General features: G+C 49.4%; 1 protein-coding gene across 5 annotated transcripts in view; it reads left to right on the top strand.

Moving 5' to 3' along the window:
• CDK12 (cyclin dependent kinase 12) overlaps positions 1 to 19,352 on the top strand; it is a 169,761-nt gene that overhangs the window by 58,381 nt on the left and 92,028 nt on the right. For all 5 annotated transcript variants that reach the window (XR_003852079.1, XM_029572153.1, XM_029572154.1 and 2 more), the window contains exons 9-12: positions 2,103 to 2,180; positions 2,332 to 2,448; positions 8,102 to 8,233; positions 14,669 to 14,880. Coding sequence is in view for 4 of the 5 variants with exons in the window: in XM_029572153.1 (XP_029428013.1) it covers positions 2,103 to 2,180; positions 2,332 to 2,448; positions 8,102 to 8,233; positions 14,669 to 14,880 (539 nt within the window). In the remaining variant the exon portion in view is untranslated. The remainder of the gene's footprint in view (positions 1 to 2,102; positions 2,181 to 2,331; positions 2,449 to 8,101; positions 8,234 to 14,668; positions 14,881 to 19,352) is intronic.

Here is a 19,352-nt window from a genome sequence, read left to right as displayed (position 1 = left end):
CTCCAGGAGCGTTACAATTTCATACCGTTCCATCCTTCTTGCCCAAGGTAGTCTCAGAGTTTCATTTGAATCAGTCCATTTCATTGCCATGCCTAGATTGGCACAAGGACACAGAAGAATACTGCTTCCCTGTACGTACCAGGATCAGTCCAGACGGTGGGTTATGTCCCCCGTCCAGCAGATGGAGTCAGAACAGACTTTGAGGGACTCCCCATATAGGCCAGTACGCCCTCTGCAGGAGCTCAGTATCTTTCTGACTCCAGCAGATGCGAGTAGGGCTTCCTCTGCCTTTTAAATGTCAGTAGACTTTTGGTGTGGTATCTGGAAGTTTCAGAGCCTTGTTTGTTCTTCATAGTGAAAGGAGACAGGACGAACCAGCTTCGCAGGCTACCTTAGCTCACTGGATCAAGGATGTGGTCATGGGAGCCTTTGTGGAGGCAGGAAAGCCTTTACCCTTTCAGGTTAAAGCTCACTCCACTAGGGCTCAGGCAGTATCCTGGGCGGAAGCTAGACTGCTCTCTCTCGTCATCTGTGGAGCGGCGACATCGTCCTCCTTACACCCCACCTCCAGGTTCTATCGACTGGACATTCAGGCCCGAGAGGACGCAGCCTTTGCGAGGGCGGTGTTAACTGGACTGTTGGCAGCCTCCCACCCCAAACGGGAGTAGCTTTTATACATCCCATTGGTCCTGAGTCCATCTGGCTACACACTAGGAAATGGAGAAATTACTTACCTGATAATTTTGTTTTCCTTAGTGTAGACAGATGGATTCAGCATCCTGCCCACGGCTGCCCAAGAACAGTGCCAATGATTCACCTGTGGAGTGGGTATCGATTCCAAGAGATTACAGGTAAGCAGTCATGCAGTCCCTAGATCAGGGCATCTATATTTTTACTGAAGTTCATTGTTTATGATTGGTTGAGTACAGTTACGGTTATCCGTTTTTAATCATATTTTAAATCAAGTTTTTCAGTAAGTCCACAGTGGCTTTTGAAGAGAATACTGAAGGGGGTATATGTAGGGGGACGTCAGCTTTGAAATCTGACTCATTCTCCATCTGCTGGTAGGAGAGCATAACCCATTGGTCCCGAGTCCATCTGTCTACACTAAGGAAAATAAAATTATCAGGTAAATAACGTCTCCATTTTTAGATCCTCTCACTTATACATAAGGCTTTGAGTAGCAATGTGCCGGCTTGTATTAGCACATTATTGAGGATTTGCAGACCATCCCAGGCTTTGAGATCTGCCTGTTGCAACGTATTAGAGGTGTTTCCTTCCCATATAGTACAGCTGGTTGAGTTGTGCATGAGAAGTTTTGCAGTGGCTGGACCATTACTCTGGAACTCTCCCAGAAGAGTTTTGGATGGAACTCTGTTTAGATGCCTTTAAGAAATGGTTAAAGACTGTGTTATTTAAGCAAGCATTTGAACTATTTTAAATGGTTATATGTATAGTTTCATTAAATTTGGACTTTCGTTTAGAATATAGATTTGTAGTAAATTTGTCAGGGAGCATGCATGCAGATTCATCTGCTGTGGTTTATTTGGGCCTTATTAAGCTTATTTTTTTAATTAAATTATGAATGTTATGCTCTGTACCACCAAGAACTAAAGACTGTGAGTAAATATTTTTAAAAATATAACTGGCTCATAATCTAGGTTGTGTGAACAAAACCAAATCAGTTCAAGATGTGCTCTTGTTGCACCAAAACTGAACTAAAGATTAACGCCTTAGAGCTTCTCTTAAAATTAAGATGAGTTCTCGCCAGGTGCTACATATGTTTAGAAGCATATAGAAATGACATATACTAAATGCTGCTGTTATGGAGGATGATCAAGTTCCAGGGGTAGGGGAAGCGCATAATAATCCAACAAGAGTTGTCTTCTAGTCTGGTTGAAGGTCCCACCTGCTTTATAATGGAAAAGGCAGCTGCCAATCTTCCTGTGTCTGAAAACAGCAGATTGGAAGGGACAGCTTAGAGATGCGTGGAGCAAAGATGGGATGTTCTCAGCACTGCTTGGAGTGAAGCGCAATTGTAAGAAATCTTGAGTTTTGTCCAAATTCTCAGTTTGCTAACCTCGCACCTTCATTCCTTCCAGCTGTATCCTGGGGGAACTCTTTACCAAGAAGCCTATTTTTCAAGCTAACCAGGAACTGGCTCAGCTAGAGCTGATCAGGTAAAGCACATCATGGATTCAAGGGATGGAATGCTTTCTGTGTATTTCCTCTCGTAGTAAAGATTTGCTCTGTTTAATCGAATGCACTCACAAAATGCCATCTAGTGTGAAGCTAGGATGCAGACATTTCAATTCTCTCCTTTTCTTCTAGCCGGCTTTGTGGCAGTCCCTGCCCAGCTGTGTGGCCCGACGTCATCAAACTACCATACTTCAATACCATGAAGCCGAAGAAGCAATACCGAAGACGTCTGCGCGAGGAGTTCTCCTTGTGAGTTTTAACACCACATTTCTGTGTTTCCTGAATAAATCTGGATCAGTCCAGACTCCTAGGTTTTGCCTCCCTGCCAGCAGATGGAGACAAAGTTTCACTGACACTGTTCATAACCCAACATGCCACCTGCAGTCCCTCAGTATTTCTCTGTCTATGGTAGATGGTGCAAAACCTGCAGCCTGGAGAGAGAAAAAAAAAAGATTAAGACACAATTTCTGGATCCTCCCAAGGGTTGTGAGGTCCTGATGGGGCCACCCCCCCCCCCTCCCCCCTCTGGTTTGAGATGGACAAGCAGTGGGTTGGACATCTGGTGGTCCAGATCCTTCATCCCCTACGAGACGGGGGTGGAACCTGCTATAGCAGTTCCCTGCTCCACTGGGCTTGTAGGGTAGAAGTATCCCTTTTATACGGTTTGTCCAGGGTTGGGTCGCTAAAGTTTGGCGAAAGGAGACTGATATAGGTAGTGGTCTGGCTCTTTTCTGATCTGCTGTGTGGCCTGCGCTCCTGGAACTTGAACCTCTGCACCAAAAGAAAGTATTGGTTTCTATATATCTTTATTTGTTCTCGGAAAGTATAAAAAAAAAAAAAAGAGAGAGAACAAGGAACTAGTTAGAGGAATCTGTGCAGCAGCGAGGTTCCGAGGGGTGGGGGGAAGCTACCTCAGCAGCTCAGGGAGCTCAGCGATGAAGTTTTTCAGCAGTTTCTCTGCCTGTGGAGGAGACCGGGTGTTGGCTCCATGACACTGAGGGGACTGTTCCCTTGCTTGCCGTTGAGTTGTTGGTGGTGCCGCAGGGGCAGGGAAGAACGAACAGCGTGTGCGTGCAGCAAAAGCGGCATGGCATTCAGGGGGGGGTCTGTGTTGAGCGTGACCCATTCACCTGACAAGCCTTGCAGGTGAATGGGTCTAGTGCTGAGGCTTTCCCCATCAGCGTGGAAACTGCAGCCATTTTTGATTCCCTAGCAGCATCAGCGGAGGAGGCAGGGGAATCACCTCCTCGTCTATCGCTGGCAGTTCCCTCTCCCACAGAGGTGCAGAGAGGCATTTGCACTGAGGAGTCTCTGGTTCTGATAGAGGTCTCCTGCCAGTTTTAATTTGCTTATGCACAAAGCATATTTAGCAGAATGCTGGCTCTTGGCCCCAGTCTCCATAGATTCTTGGCCAGTCAAGAGGCCTAAGTTGTTGAGAAGCTCTTCAGGCCGATGATTTTCGGTGCCAGATGTTAAACAGATCTGTGCTTAAACGCACTGAAGTTGCAGGCAGGCTTTGCTTAGCCATGTGGTAGTCCACGGCAGTGGTTCTTTTCCTGTGTGCATTCTCCTCACAGGGACCTGTGTGCATAAAGCCGTGGCCTAGATTTAAGTACATATGTCTGCGACCTAGACTTGAGCGCGTATTTGCGCAGGTAATTGTGCATGTAAGGCCACAACCTAGACTGGAGCGCTTATTTGCGGAGGTACTTGTGCGCGAACGACCACGACCTAGTCTTGAGTGTGTATTTACACACATCCTGGAGAGGTATGCGTGTTTGCCCGGGTGGCATTGGTGTGCGCACAGGAGGCCGCCTAGAGCCGAAGTTCCGGAGAGCTAGGCACCGGGAACAAACAGGTTCAAGCGCCTTGCTATCTGTGAGGCTTGCCATCTGATAGTATTCAGTCCGAACTCTTTCTGTTTGTGTCAGTGCTGTTTAGAAGCTCAGTGATTTGACTACTACAGCTTTTGCCCATGTTGGGACATCCCCTCAGCCTTTGGTGTCTCTGGAGTGGGAGATTGAGGCAATAGTTAGTTCTCCTCCCTTGTTCCTGAGGGCAGAAGCTTCCCCGGGAGAGAGGTTAGAGAGAGAGCAAGTTTGGGCCTATGGGCTCCAGTATAGATCCATCCTCCTCCTGGGTGGAACGTTTCCAGGGCCTGCAGACCTTTCTGTAGGGGCACCCAGAAAAGATAAAGCAACCTACTATGTAGGGATCGCATGCTCGGGCAGTCACGGCAGGAAAGCTGTCCCTGGTAATGTTCAAAGGGGGTGTGGATCATGAGACATCAGAGGATTCCAATGGGGAATTGTCTCCCTCATCTCTAGAAGAGCGAGAAATTGCATATGATTGAGAGCTGCTTCGGACTCTGCTCAGATTTTTTTTCTTTTTTCACAGAGATGTCTTGCTGAGTTTGTTGGCTCAGACCCTGAACACGCTTAGTGTGGTCAGAGGTCAATTTTAAGTTAAACGTCCTGTTTCTTTTCCCTCCATATCCAATTCAAGAGATATTGGATTTGAAGAAGTTAAACTCTGAGGTCCGTCATAGCGGCAGTATGCAAGAGAGACTTCTTGGCATCTCTCACCTTGATAGAGGCGTATCTGCACATAGCCATCAGGCTGGAGAACCAGAGGTTCATGGTCCTAAGGGAACATTTTCGGTTTCAAGCCCTTCCCTTTGGCTGGTGATGGCTCCATGTATCTTCATCAAGGTGATGGTGGTGAGGGTGGCTGCATTGCAAAAGGGAGGGTGTGTTGATGATTCTGTAGCTGGATGACTGGTTTAATCGTTTGAAATCAGATTGACCTCTGTCGACAATGAGTACAAAATGAACCAATGTGCTTGAAGTCTCTAGGATGGGTGGTGAACCTAGCAATGAGCCATTTAGTTCTCTTACAATCTCTGGAGTATCTGGGAGCTCAGTTCAATACACTAGCAGAGAAAGTGTTTCTCACTGAGAGAGACAGCTGAAATTGCAGAGTCAGATTAGGGTTCTGCTAGAACTATCGGTGCCCAGGCTCTGGGACTATTTACAGGTCTTGGGTTCTAGGGCATTGACATTGGAGTTAATGCATTGGGCGTTCACACATATGCAGCTTCTGCAGGGGGCTCTTCTCCTGCTGGAAGCCGTTATTGGAAGAGTTTCATCTTCCTTTCCCGTTAGAGGGGGAAGCCAGGGACAGTCTTTCATTGTGACTTAGTCGCATCAGTCTCGAGCATGGTGTGGAACTGGAGATTCTGAATTGAATAATAGTCACCATCGATGTAAGCCTCTCCAGATGGGAGAGCAGCATGGCAAGATCAGTCAGCGCAAGGCCAGTGGTTGAAACAGGAGGCCTCGTGGCCTATCAATCGGTTTGAAACGAGAGCGGTGCATTTCAAATTGTTTGCCTGTCTGCCAAGGTTACATGGCCATCCAGTACAGATTCTATTGGACAATGTGGCGACAGTGGACTACATCAACCATCAAGGCAGAATCAAGAATCAGGCAGTGGCTCGAGAGGCTTCGGAGTTGATACTGTGGGAAAAGCAGCACTGGCCGCGTCTCACATCACCAGAGTGAACATACAGGTGGATTTTATTAGTCAGATAAAGTTAGACCCCAGGGAATGGTAGCTGTCGGAGGCAGTGATGTGTCTCATTCACGGAAAATGGGGGTAGTACGACCAAAGAGAACACCAAGGTGTCGCAGTTTTGCAGCCGCTGAACAGAACACAGTACAAAGGAATCCAGCTCTGGTGCTGCCATGGACTGGGGATTCTTCTTTGTCTTCCCTCCCATGGCCTCTGGTGGACAAGGGATTATGGCAAATAGAGAAACATCCGGGCAACGTGATTCTGGTAGCTCCAGAATGGCCACATCGACCATGTTTCCCAGATCAGATCAACAGGGCCATAGATGGGCCCCTGAGGGTTTGAACATTGGTCAACTGTTTTCCACCAGGGCCCAATATTTTTGGGTCAGGTGGCTCACTTCTGTCTTGTGGCTTCACTTCTGAGAGGAGTCGTCTGAGATGGAGGGGCTATTCTGAAGCGGTTATTTCACCTGATTGCAGGCTAGGCAACCTTCTACATCCTTGATGTGTGTGCGAATTTGGAGGGTCTTCGAGTCCTGGTCTGCTGTTGGTGGAGTGCAGCCTCAGCCTGTTCAGGCTATGGTGTTGCATATTTTGGCTTTTCTACAGAAAGATCCTGATCAAGGGACTGGCCTTTAACTCTGAGAGTCCATCTAGCGACACTGGGTTGTCTTCGGGGTAAGGTGCAAGGGTATCTGTCCGCACATCCAGATGTTATATGGTTCCTTCAGGGAGCTAAGAACTTGTGTCCTCGGGTGTGGAACATTTGTCCATCTTGGAATCTGAATCTAGTCTTTAGAGGATTGTGTGAGGTTCGAATTGAACAAATAGAGAGCTACAATTAAGGACTTGACTCTTTAAAGTGGTTTTCTTGGTGACTATTAGTTCAGCCAGGAGACTTTCGGAGCTCCAGGCGCTGTCGTGTCAAAATCCCTTCCTATAGATGTCTGATTTGGGGGTATCTTTATGCATGGTGCCGCCTTTTCTGCCTGAGGTAGTCTTAGTGTTCCATCTTAGTTAAATACTAGAGCTTCCAGCTTTTATGGATTTGGATTCCACCTCACTCAGGGGAGCTTAAGCACTTAGATTGGAGGTATGCGTAATTTAGATATCTAAAGGTCGCTTATGATTTCTGTAGATGACAATTCATATTTATAGATCAGATCAACTCTTTGTACTGTGGAGTGATCCAAAGAAGGGAAATAAGTCGTCTAAGGCTAAAATTGTGTAGTGGCTGAAGGAAGCGATAGTTGACTTACGTTTCTAAAGGGTGCCTGCTGCCAGGGGATTTAATGGCACACTTGAGGCGTTCTCAGGGGACTTCCTGGCAAGTCACAACAGGTGTGTCAGCATGAAATTTGCCGGGCGGTTACTGGGAAGTTGTTGCACACTTTTGCTAGGCATTATCGCTTAGATGTCATGACTCTGGCTTCCATCTGCTTTGAGAGTGTTCTACAAGCAGAACTCTCCAGATCCCAGCCGAGTAAAGGGGAGCTTAGATACATCCCAGGAGTCTGAACTGATCTGGGTATGTACAGGGAAAGGAAAATTGGTTCTTACCTGTTGGTTTTGTTCCTGTAGTTCCACGGATCAGTTCAGAGACCTGCCCATTTACTGGGGAGGAGAGTCTGCCGCTCATACTGTTGCTGTTCCATTGTCTTTTTGGGCAACTTCTCCTTCTGGCTCGTTGGAGGGGAGCGAGCTTGTTTAGAAATTTAAAGTTGTTGCTGTCATCTTGGCTTGCATACAGGTCAGTACTGAGGGACTGCAGGTGGCACACTGGGTTATGTTCAGAGTCAGTGAAACTTTTTCTGTCTACATTTGCTGGCAGGGAGGCAAAATCCAGGAGTCTGGACTGATCTATGGTACTACAGGAATGAAATTTAGCAGGCAAGAACCAATTTTCCTCTTCCTGCCATAGCTCCATCCCTCCAGCTAGAGAAGTGATTGGCTCGCAATTATTTTTCTTTTTTTAAGACATTTGCATTCATTGTCCTGACCTGGGTGGGATTGCTGCAGAGTTGCTGCATGTATCGGCTCATAGGGACAGAGTCTAGCATTTCTTTTGCCCCTGAATTGCTAAGTAGTGGGCTGTAATAGCTATTTAGAGAGCTGTATGCTGCTCTTGTGCCCTCCGGGGGGGGGGGGGGGGGGAATTGCACATAACCTAAGACTGTGCATGAACATCCTGCCTGATCCATGGTTCTGAGAGTCGGCTGCAATGTTTTCTTATGTGTGCAGTGACGAAAGGATAGGACCAGATCTGAAATCCTATACTGTTACAAAGTTGGGCTAATTACAGCCACTTCTTCTCTTTCACTGCCCAGCATCCCATCTGTTGCTCTGGACCTGCTGGACCACATGCTCACCCTGGACCCCAGCAAACGATGCACAGCAGAGCAGACGCTGCAGAGTGATTTCCTCAAGGATGTTGATGTAGGCAAAATGGCCCCCCCAGAGTAAGTGTTGATATTCATATGTCTCTCTTTGTGGAGTAGTGCAAATAAATTTTCTTGTTTGGATACTGTACAGATCTTTTATCAGTGAAGCATGGTAGGGGATGGTTGCCCAGGATCTAGTATGAGGTTGTGAGGTTCATCCTTTGCACTGACACACTGGAGCTCTGGTAAACCTGCTCACTTTGTATTGTTCCAAGGAGCTGTAAGATAATTGGACAGTAACCCATGAGCAGCACTACAGTGATTGATGGCTCTCGTATGGAGAGGAAGTTCACCCAGTTGACTTTATTCCCATAGTACTAGAATCCTTTCTGCAATGTCAAGTTTTTGAGAAGGGAACAGTGATCTTAAAATATAAACTGGATGTTACCTATGATCCTTGTTAGCCTATGAGATGATGTCACATTCTGCACAAAGTATCCACATGATCATACTTGTGGCATAAACTGTTTTAAGTGTGAATTTTATATTTCCTAGTGTGTAGCCAGATGGACTTAGGACCAGTGGGTTATGTGTTCCTCTGCTAGCAGATGGGAGAAGGAGTCAGGTTTCAAAGCCGACGTCACCCTAGATATACCCCTGTAGTGACCTCTGCTCTTCAGTATCTTTCCATCTCCTATCAGATGCGGACACTATCCCCACACTAGCACGATGTTAGCGGGATTGCAGCACAAACAAAGACATTTTTTACCTTCACTTTAAAAGATTGAGCCCCGCTCTCCTGCGGTGATACCTAAGGGTCCCTCCCCCAGTTGAGAATTCCTGAGGCGATTTCCGAGATCCCTCAGAGGTGTGCCTTGGTCCGGTAGCCAGTTCTTTGCGAGGACTTAGCTGTGGAAGCAGCTGAAAGGCAGCAGGTGCAGAAGCCGAGCGCGGCGGTGAAGGCCAAAGCCCTCTCCCCCTGCAGCCGGAGACAGTCTCTGTATTCAGCTGGTAAGAGCAGAGACCAGATAAGTAGAGAAGAACTCCTCCAATCCAGAGATGTGGAAGGGCTTCAGTAAGCCTTTCCTCCGGTCTCCTTGCACGCCATACCAACTTTGTTCCTGATCTCCATTCAGGCGAGTGAAGGGGTTCCAAGCAGGTTGAGCGGCCCCCCAATGGGCTAGGCCCTGTTTTCGGCTCTGTCGACTCACCACATGGTGATCTGCGATGGCGCCATCTTGTGCACGGTTTGGTGCGGCGCCATTTCCCCCTTCGGCCTTCAGTGCACCTAATGTGCGCATAAATACTCGCATAGCTGCGCACATAACTTTGTGCATAACCGCGCGCACAACCGACCACTTACACATACGCATGCCGAGGTGAGTCAGTGCGCGCACGATATACAATAACCAGCTAAACACACAAACCACACAGGCTATGGCCCCGGCAGCAAAGAAGCTCAGGTGACACTCTCTCTGTGCGGCCTGCCATATTAGTGCTGCACAGCCTGACCTGGAATCCTGCCTGTGACAGCACTGTGAGGAGATCCAGGGAGGGCTGGATTCTCAAAAATTTTCCAAGCCCGGCCCATCCCAGTCGGAGGATGGGTCAGCCGCGACCTTATCCGGTAGCTCCCCTGGACCTGAGCAATTCTGGGACTGCGTCCTTCCCATGCGAGGGCAGTTCATGGGCCCCTATCCCGGTTCCCCCTAGGACAAATATGGATCCAGCGGCCTTTGCTTGGAATTTTTTCAGGGCCTCCAAGCTTTTGTTCAGGCGCAGTCAGCCCCGATCCCTGCCAGAGTTGAACCCCAACGGGGGGGCCTTGCTCTCCCGGCCCTGCCTGCAGGCCATGAGACATGCCATGCCTCACTAAGAGTATCCCTGACAGGGACCCAGATACCACGGATGACAACAGGGATCCATTGGAGGACAGGGAAATCCCTCCAGGCCTGGAACCATACCGGACCATGCTTCATTTCTTCCCCAGAGATGAATTACCTGCACTAGTCTCCCAGACCCTGAAGACTCTGGGAGTTCAGGAACGGACCCTATGGCGGAACCAAAGAAGAACCCCATCCTGGTGTCTCTTCATAAAGGTTCTTGCTATTTCCCAATGCTGGAAGCCATCAGGAGTTGATTGACCTGGAATGGGACACCCGGAGGCAAGCTTTAAAGGAGGTCGGGCCTTGGAAGTCTTGTATCCTCTGGACCCAGCGGTCAAGGAACGCCTGCGTTTCCCCAAAGTGAATGCCATGGTCTGCACCATCTCGAAGCAAACAACCATCCCTGTTGAGGGAGGGGTGGCTTTGAAGGATGCACACAATAGGCGGTTAGAATCCATCCTTAAGCAAGCCTTCGACACGACAGCAATGAGACTGCAGATCGCTTCCTGCTGAGCCCTGGTGGCTCGCTCCTGCTTGTTCCTTGCAAGAGAGGCAGATAGCTCTGGGGCGCATGCCGGAGAGGCGATTGAACGCACCGCAGCCTTCCTGACAGATGCAAGCTCAGACCTAGTGCGACCTCGGCCAGTGGAGTGGCCTCAGTGGTGGCGGCCAGAAGATAGCTGTGGTTGTGGAACTGGTCAGCGGATGCAACCTCTAAGGCAAACCTCACCAAGATGCCTTTTAAGGGATCCCTCCTATTCGGAAGCGAGTTGGAAAAGCTAGCCAGTAAGTGGGGTGAATCTCCAGTGCCCCGACTACCAGAAGACAGGAAAAAGAGGTCTCGGCGCCCCGCTCCCATGAGGGGTCGGACCAGGTGCTCCCATGGCTTCGAGCCCTACAGAAACCCGTCGTTCCAGTCACCTCGACCCTTGGGGAGGTCTCAGTCCTTTCGGAACAGACCACTCAAAAGAAGGACAGGTTCGGGCTCAGGCTCGACCTCAGCTTCCCAATGAAGTTGGGCAGACCCATCCATGGGAAGAGGAGATAGAGGGTCGACTTTTCCTCTTTTACCAGCGGTGGGTCAAGATCACAACTGTCGAATGGGTACTGGACAATCATACGAGAAGGTTACACTCTGAAATTTCACAGCATCCCTCAAGACAAGTTCATGATATCACCTTGCCGCTCTCAGCTCAAGAAACTGGCAGTGGAATCCACACTGATAAGGGTCCTCTGTCTGAAGGCTATAACTACGGTACCCACACCCCAAGTAAATATGGGGCGTTATTCCATCTATTTTATTGTGCCCAAGAAAGAGGGCTCATTCCTGCCCATCCTGGATCTCAAGAGCATCAGCCATCATCTGCGGATATTGCACTTCCGCATGGAAGCTCTCCACTCCATCATAATGGCAGTGCAACTGGGAGAGTTCTTAACCTCCCTGGATCTTTCCGAAGCCTACCTTCATATTCCAGTCCACCAGCATTTCCTACGCTTTGCGGTACTGGGCTGCCATTACCATTTCCGGGTGTTACCCTTTGTTCTGGCAACTGCCCCAGTACATTCTCCAAAATCATGGTGGTCGTAGCAGCAGCTCTGAGGAAAGAAGTGATCCTGGTGCACCCCTACTTGGACAACTGGTTGATCCGGGCGAAGTTAGTGGAAGAGAGCCTCCAGGTGACCAGCAGGGTCAGGCCCCTCCTACAGGACTCGGGTCGTGAACATGGAAAAGAGCAGCCTCAAGCCCTCCCAGTACTTGGGGGCCCAATTCGACTCAAGCAAAACAAGGTCTTCCTCCCTCCCCCGAGGAGGAGAAAACTAATGGACCAAGTACGCCGGTTGACGATCACAAAGCGCTTCAAGGTGTGGGACTATCTTCAGGTCCTCGGCCTCATGGCATCAACCCTGGAAGTAGTACCATGGGCGAGAGCTCCCATGCGGCCTCCCCAGTGCTCTTTACTGTCACGCTGGAACCCACTGTCCCAAGACTACTCGATTCGCCTCCACCTACTATCGGAGGTATGCTCTCTGCTCCAGTGGTGGCTACAGGAAATCCACCTAAGCAAGAGCGTAAGCATATCTCCACTGAGCTGGATCGTCCTCACGACAGACACAAGCCTCTGAGGGTGGGGAGTCCACTGTCAGGAGTTGACAGCCCATTGACAATGGACCAAGGAAGAGGCGAACTGGAACATAAACCGCCTGGAAGCTCGAGCAGTCAGACTAGCATGCCTGCAGTTCAGCCACAGACTCCAGGGGCAAGCGTTCCGGATGATGTCGGACAGTGCAAAAACGGCTGCCTACATCAACCGCCAGGGAGGAACCAAGAGTCATCAGTTGTTGCTGGAAATAGACCCTCTTATGGAGTGGGAGGAGTTAAATCTACAGGGGATCCCTGCCTCCCACATTGCAGGAAAAGACAACATCGCAGCGAACTTCCTCAGCAGGGAAAGCCTGGACCCAGGGGAATGGACACTATTGACCAAAGGCTTCCAGCTTCTAGTAAATCGCTAGGACCTACAGGTCATGAATCTACTGGCCACATCTCACAATGCGAAAGTCCCCCGGTTCTTCAGTCTGAGACCAGATCAGAACTCCCAAGGGATCGGCGCCTTCTTCCAGAGTTGGACTTACTGTATGCCTTCCCCCCATGACCTCTACTGGGCAAGATCATCCGCAAGATAGAACACCACAGAGGTTTAGTTCTCCTAGTGGCCCTGGATTGGCTCAGATGCCCGTGGTACGCAGACATGCGAAGGCTCCTCGTGGGGAGTCCTCTGTGCCTCCCCCCACACAGGAACCTTCTCCAGCAGGGCCCGAGTTTTCATGAAGATCAGTCTCGATTCTCTCTTGTGGTCTAGCCCTTGAGAGGGCTAGCCTGAAGAAGCGCAGTTACTTGGTGGCTGTGATCGCCACCTTGCTTTACTCTCAGAAGTTTTCTACGTCTCTGGCGTACATACAGATCTGGAGAATATTTGAGGCCTGGTGCGAGGGCAGCAGGGTGCCCCCGCGAATGGCCAAGATCCCCATTATTCTGGAATTTTTACGGGACAGCCTGAAGAAAGGGTTGTCCCTCAAGGTCCAGGAAGCAGCCCTCTCCTGCTTCAGGGCCAAAGTGAATGGAAACAGACTGTTGGCACATCCAGACTTGGCCCGTTTCCTAAAAGGGTTTAAACAACTCCGACCACCCTTAAAGTGGCCGGTCCCCGTATGGAACCTCAATCTAATATTGGACTTCCTCGCAGGACCTTCCTTCAGATGTGCAGTCTGTCACGTCGCCTATTAACACTAAAGATGGTATTCTTGGTAGCAATATGCTCGGCCCATCGCATCTTGGAACTACAGGCACTATCCTGTCGGAAACCATTCCTTCAATTTACTCCAGGAACAGTACAGCTTCGCACTGTCCCTCCTCCTTACCAAAGGTGGTCTCGGAGTTTCACTTGAATTAATCCATCTCCTTACCGTCACCAGAGGGACACTAGGACACAGAAGGCTCCCGCCTTCTTTGCCTTCTAAACATTGGCAGACTCCTAGGGCCGTACCTGGAACACTCGGAACCGGTGTGCAAGATAGATCGCTTGTTTATTCTTCACGGCAGGAAGAAACAGGGCGAAGCGGCTTCGCGAGCTACTGTAGCACGCTGGATCAAGGAAGTAATCGAGGCAGCTTACGTGGAGGCAGGGAAGCCTTTACCCCTTCAGGTCAAAGCTCATTCTACTAGGGCCCATTCTACTGGGCGGAGGCTAAGCTACTGTCGCCTGCCGACATCTGTCGAGCAGCAGCGTGGTCTTCCCTACACACCACCTTCAGGTTCTACTGCCTGGGTATCCAGGCTTGAGAGGACGCAGCCTTTGCAAGAGCAGTGCTAGCGGGACCATGGGCAGCCTCCCACCCCGTTCGGGGTAGCTATTGTACATCCCAGCGCTCTGGAGTCCATCTGGCTACACACTAAGAAATGGAGAAATTACTTACCTAATTTCGTTTTCCTTAGTGTAGACAGATGGATTCAGCATCCCACCCACGGCTGCCCAGGAAAGGCACCAATGAATTGCCCATGAGATGAACCTCGATTCCTTATGAATACTGGTAAGCTGTTGCCTACCCCAGTTCAGGGCATCCACAGTATGGCTGGCTTCAGCACTTATGTTGGTTGAGTACGCTGGCGATTTCCGATTTTTAATCAAGTTGTATCCAAATTCTAATCAAGTTCTTCGATAAATATTTCCACAATGGCTTCTCGAAGAGAATAATGAAGAACTGAGGTCACTGCAGGGGTTATCTAGGGTGATGTCAGCCTTGAAAACTGACTTAGTCTCCCATCTGCTAGCAGAGGAACCCATAATCCACTGGTCCTGAGTCCATCTGTCTACACTAAGGAAAACGAAATTATCAGGTAATTTCTCCAGTTTTGAGACTGAACTTCACTCCTGTCCTGCAACACCCCCTTCTATTCCAGTACTTAGATTCCTCCTCCCATATACACATGTGCACCTCACTCCTGCCCTGTAGCATCCCCTGCTGTTTCAGCATGTGCTGTCTTATGCAGACTGTATCAAACTGTGTGGTTTGGTTCTTTGATCTTCTTCCCCATAATTGGCTCTCTTAAATATATTTTTCTTTTTAGTCTCCCTCACTGGCAAGATTGCCACGAGTTATGGAGCAAGAAACGCCGGAGACAGCGACAGAGTGGGATAGCGGTTGAAGAACCTCCTTTAGTTAAGGTTTCTCGTAAAGAAGCTGTTTCTGCAACAAGCACAGATGTGACCAGGAATAGCAGCCCGCACCAGCCGCCTCCAGCACAGGGGAATGCAGAGGCTGGTGTTACTGAGCTGGGAGGTGAGTGAGAATGTTTCTGGCCAGTCTCATCCTTCACTGGCTGATCTCAGTCTTTGCTTTCACTTATTCATTTTTTTCTGTTACATCTTGTGTATGAGACTAGACTGACTTCTGTAATGGGATTTAGACCCTCTTACATAGACACAGACTACAGTCTAGGCTATTGAGGGTTCTTGGGAGTCCAAGCCAGCCCCTATTCTTTGACGGTAGCCCCGAGTTCTGCTCTGTGAGTCTTGAGGTGGGGAATAGGTGTAATAAGCCTTTCTTCCTCATTCAAGTAGCAAGTGGAAGCCCTAGCACTTAGCTTGAGGTACTTGAGCAGACTGCTTTTTTGGGGGTTGTAGCTTATTTACCTTGTTGTTTTGCACTCTGTATACAAATCTTGAGCTGTTTGAATGCTTCAGCCTGGAGTCTCCCCAGGCTGTTCAGATGCATGTACACTGGATGTCTAGGAGGAGGGTTGGAGTGGGGTTCACTGGGATTCCCAGGACAGGCTGCTGCTCTTCAGGGTGGCTGACCACTCCCGTTGAGGGGAGATAGAGCTGCAGGGAGCCATCAGTCCTGTGGCAGGAGTACAGGCATCCATTCATCTTCAGTTGCCCAGCTGTAGTTCAGTGCTATAGTTCCTCTTTTTGTGACCCTATTTCTGAGCACCTGAAACATTTCTGTAAAGAAGCTGTATTTTGTCTGCCTAGAAATAGAAAATGCCACAAGCTGTGTACGTTTTGGTTTCTTGATGGGAAACTTAGAGTAAAGAGGTTAGGGAAGATAAAGACCTTGTGAATGGCTGTTCCCTGTACGTACCAGGATCAGTCCAGACAGTGGGCTATCTCCCCCTTCCAGCAGATGGAGTCAGAGAGAACGTTGAAGGATGCTTCCTTATAAGGTAGTGCACCCTCTACTAATCCTCAGGATTCTCTTGACTTCAGCAGATGACAGTGGTGGCTTTCATTCCTCACTGAGATGACTAGAATGCTATTTTAGGCATTTTCTCTATTTTCCTCAGCTTTCCTTTCTTTTGGATGGATCAAGTCTAATTAAAAAAAATCTTTGAATTTTCTGAGGGAATTATTTGGAGAGCTCTCCTGTGACCTCTGCTCCTGTTTTAGTGGGAGCATTCTATAGCTTGCAGGCAGTACTATTTGCAGCTCTCCCCACCCCTCCCATCTCTGTTGTCAGGGTAAGTTTGTTTTTATTTCCTTTTGACAGGTTATTTCCTTTCTTCCTCTCCGGGGTGCAAGTCGGTGGTGCCGACCTCTCCCCCTGTGGCTGCTATCTGACCCGATGCCCCTGAGACGCCTTTTTCCTCGGGGCAGCTGGCACAGAGAGGCCTTATTCCTCTGTGCCTCTATCCGTGAGTCGCTGAGGGATAGAGAGAGAGCAGGACTGAAGCGGAGGCTATTACCCGCTTCTTACAGCCACGAACCTGGTGAGCGTGAGGAAGAACAGGCTGAAGCGGAGGTTTTTCCTGCTTCCCGCAGCTTTAAACCTTGCCTGTTTCTCACGTTAAGAACAGCTGGTTCCCTCGCGGCTCCGTCGGGGTTCCCCATGCCTCGTTCGTCCAGGTGCTGCGCTTGTGGAGAGCCTGGGTCGAGGCTTTCCTGCGAGGGGATTTGCACAGCTTGCCTCCCCGGTGCGGAGGGACCCTCTCAACCGCCGGGCCACTCTGGTTCTCGTCTTCTGGCACACCTCGATGCTTAGGAGCCGGCCCTGATCCCGCTGACTGCGGGAACGACGGCCATTTTGTCTCCAGACTCGGCTGCTCCGGTGCTAACAGGAGAAGAGCAGGACGCTCCTTTTTCATCTCAGCCGCCGGTTTTGACACTCGTTCCACCTCTGGAGCCTTTTCCTCCGTCAGAGGATCTTCCCACTCTTCCTCCATCGGGGCCACCTCTGTTTTCCACGGATTTTGTTCTCCTGCTTCACAATGCTTACCTAGCCAGAATGGGCCAGCACCAGGAATTTTTGGTGGGACCTCCTCCTCCTAAGGTACCCAGAATGGCTGATTCCACTGAGGTCTTGGGAAATGCCCAGACCGTGGGGAGTGCCCAAGGGTCAGCAGTCCCGGGACTTAGGGTTACTCCGACCACCTCAAGCGCTCAGAGGGTCCGTTTGGTACACCCCTCTGCGGGGGGGGGGGGGGGGGGTCTGTTCCTCAGCAGGACCCGGATCCGGATGAACCTTCAACTACGGCTCAATTGGAAGGGGATGATCCTAGAGTCCTGCGGATCTTCCAGAGGGATGAGCTGGACCCCCTCATTCCACATATTCTACAGGAATAGGACATTGAGGCCCCTCAGGACCCGCCTCAGCCTAATCCACCAGCAAAGAAAGGGGACCCCCTTCTGGCTGGTCTATGTCCGCCGTGTAGGTCCTTTCCTTCCCATCCCACGTTCCTTCAACTGTTATCCAGGGAATGGGATTCTCCGGAGACCTCCCTCAAGGTCGGCAGAGCCATGGATAAGCTATATCCTTTCCCGGATGATTTCCTGGAGCTTCTTAAGGTTCCCAAAGTAGATTCTGCAGTCTCAGCGGTGACTAAAAACTACCATTCCAGTAACAGATGGTGCAGACTTGTGAGATCTTCAAGATAGAAAGCTGGAAGTTTATCTTAAGAGAGTTTTCGAGGTGTCCGCCCTGGGGGTCCAGGCGGCCATTTGTAGTTCCTTCGCTCAGCGTGCAGGCCTCCGCTGGCTTCAACAGCTTCTCAGCTCCCAGGAGTTGCCTCCTGAGGAAGCACTTCAGGCAGACCACCTGAAAGCCGACATAGCATATGGATCAGACGCTCTATATGACATTCTGAGAGTATTGGCCAGATCTATGGTTTCTACAGTCTTGGCTAGACGCCTCCTCTGGCTTGGCAGCTGGTCGGCGGATTCTTCTTCCAAGTCACAGCTGGGATCCCTACCCTTCAAGGGCAAGCTACTATTTGGGAGGATCTGGACCAGATTATCAAGTCCCTCGGAGAGAATAAGGAACACAAACTGCCAGAGGATCGCCCTCGTTCTTCTAGGTCTTTTGATTCCACTAGAAGCCAATTCAGGAATAAACGTCCTTTCCACCAGGCAAGGACTGCAGCTCCTCGTCAGCCGTCCTCTCGATCTCAATCCTGGACTCGGTCCTTTCATGCCCAAAGACAGCCCCGCTCTGGTCCGGCCCAGGGGACGTCCTCCAAGTCTTCACAATGAAGCTATGCCGGCCCACTCCCCAATCCCCAGGATAGGGGGACGTCTCTCCCTTTTCTTTTTTTTGCAATTGGTATTTTATTGAAAGTTGAAAACATGAACATTAAGCAAACAGATTAACAGGAATACAGCTTAAAGAAGAATACAACTCAGAGTACAAAGAGCAATGAAATATCCGCTGCCAAAATCAGCAGACACGTTGCACTCCAAATGAGCTAAGTAAGGTTTTATTTTTTCAGCTCCACCCCCCCCTTCCCCCCCCCCCCCCTTTCCAGGTACATACACAGGATCAACATGTTAAGCAAAAAGAGGACTGTATTGGCTGCAATAAAGAGGTATAAAATCGAAATAAACGGTGTCAGATTTTTTTTTTGTCCACCTTCAGAAGTGTGTCGGTAGATCATCCTACCCTTAAGTACTTGGCTAAGGTGTCCCAGCGCTATTAGGCCGTCCCCAGAGTAGGACCCTTCTGAGTACGTAGCCATTGGGTCAGAGGGTGCCAGATAGCTTGAAAGGGTTTCAAAGTGTCATTTTTAACCGCAGTGAGGTACGACAAATGATACTGGCTATGTAACCTGTGCAGGACCTCTGCCCTGGATGGGATGTCCGGAGATTTCCACACCTTAGCTAATGTAGCTCGAGCAGCAATATATACTTGTGTAAGGAATTTATGAGTATGCTTAGGATATTCCTCAGAGGGCTCATGTAATAAAACACCCCGTATACTAGGAGTCCGGAATCCCGGCACCACAGACTCAAGCCATTCAAAAAGTTGTTGCCAAAATAAGCGTACTTTTGGGCAATGCCACCAAATATGAGTATAATTAGCAACAAGGCCGCAGCCGCGCCAGCATAAATTAGAGATGGCAGGCATCATTCTATGAAGTTTCTCAGGGGTCCAGTGCCATCGATACAACACTTTGTAGCAGTGTTCTTGTATAGAAGCAGCAATAGACACCTTAGAAAACTGCAGGAAGATGAGATCCCAATCATCCTTTGATATATCTTCCCCCTAGGTCTTTGCTCCAGGCTAAAAGGTGTTTGGCCGAGTAAGGGGAGTGATTATTGAGTAGCTTATAAATTTTAGAAAGGACTCCCTCATTTTGTCTGCATGTTCACAATAGGACTCAAAGAGAGTTTTATGAGGGTGGATCTTTTTGGCAGATAATAATGGCTGAAGAAGTCTCTCCCTTTTCTACGAGGAGTGGGTCAACATCTCGTCAGATCAGTGGGTCCTGGATATTCTAAGACACTGCTAAGCGTTAGAATTTGCTCGGCCGCTAAGAG

The sequence above is a fragment of the Rhinatrema bivittatum genome, chromosome 12 (genome assembly GCF_901001135.1).
Source record: "Rhinatrema bivittatum chromosome 12, aRhiBiv1.1, whole genome shotgun sequence".
Lineage (NCBI taxonomy): Eukaryota > Metazoa > Chordata > Amphibia > Gymnophiona > Rhinatrematidae > Rhinatrema > Rhinatrema bivittatum.
Note: the sequence above shows the minus strand (reverse complement) of the source record. Positions and strands in the feature narration are given on the sequence as shown.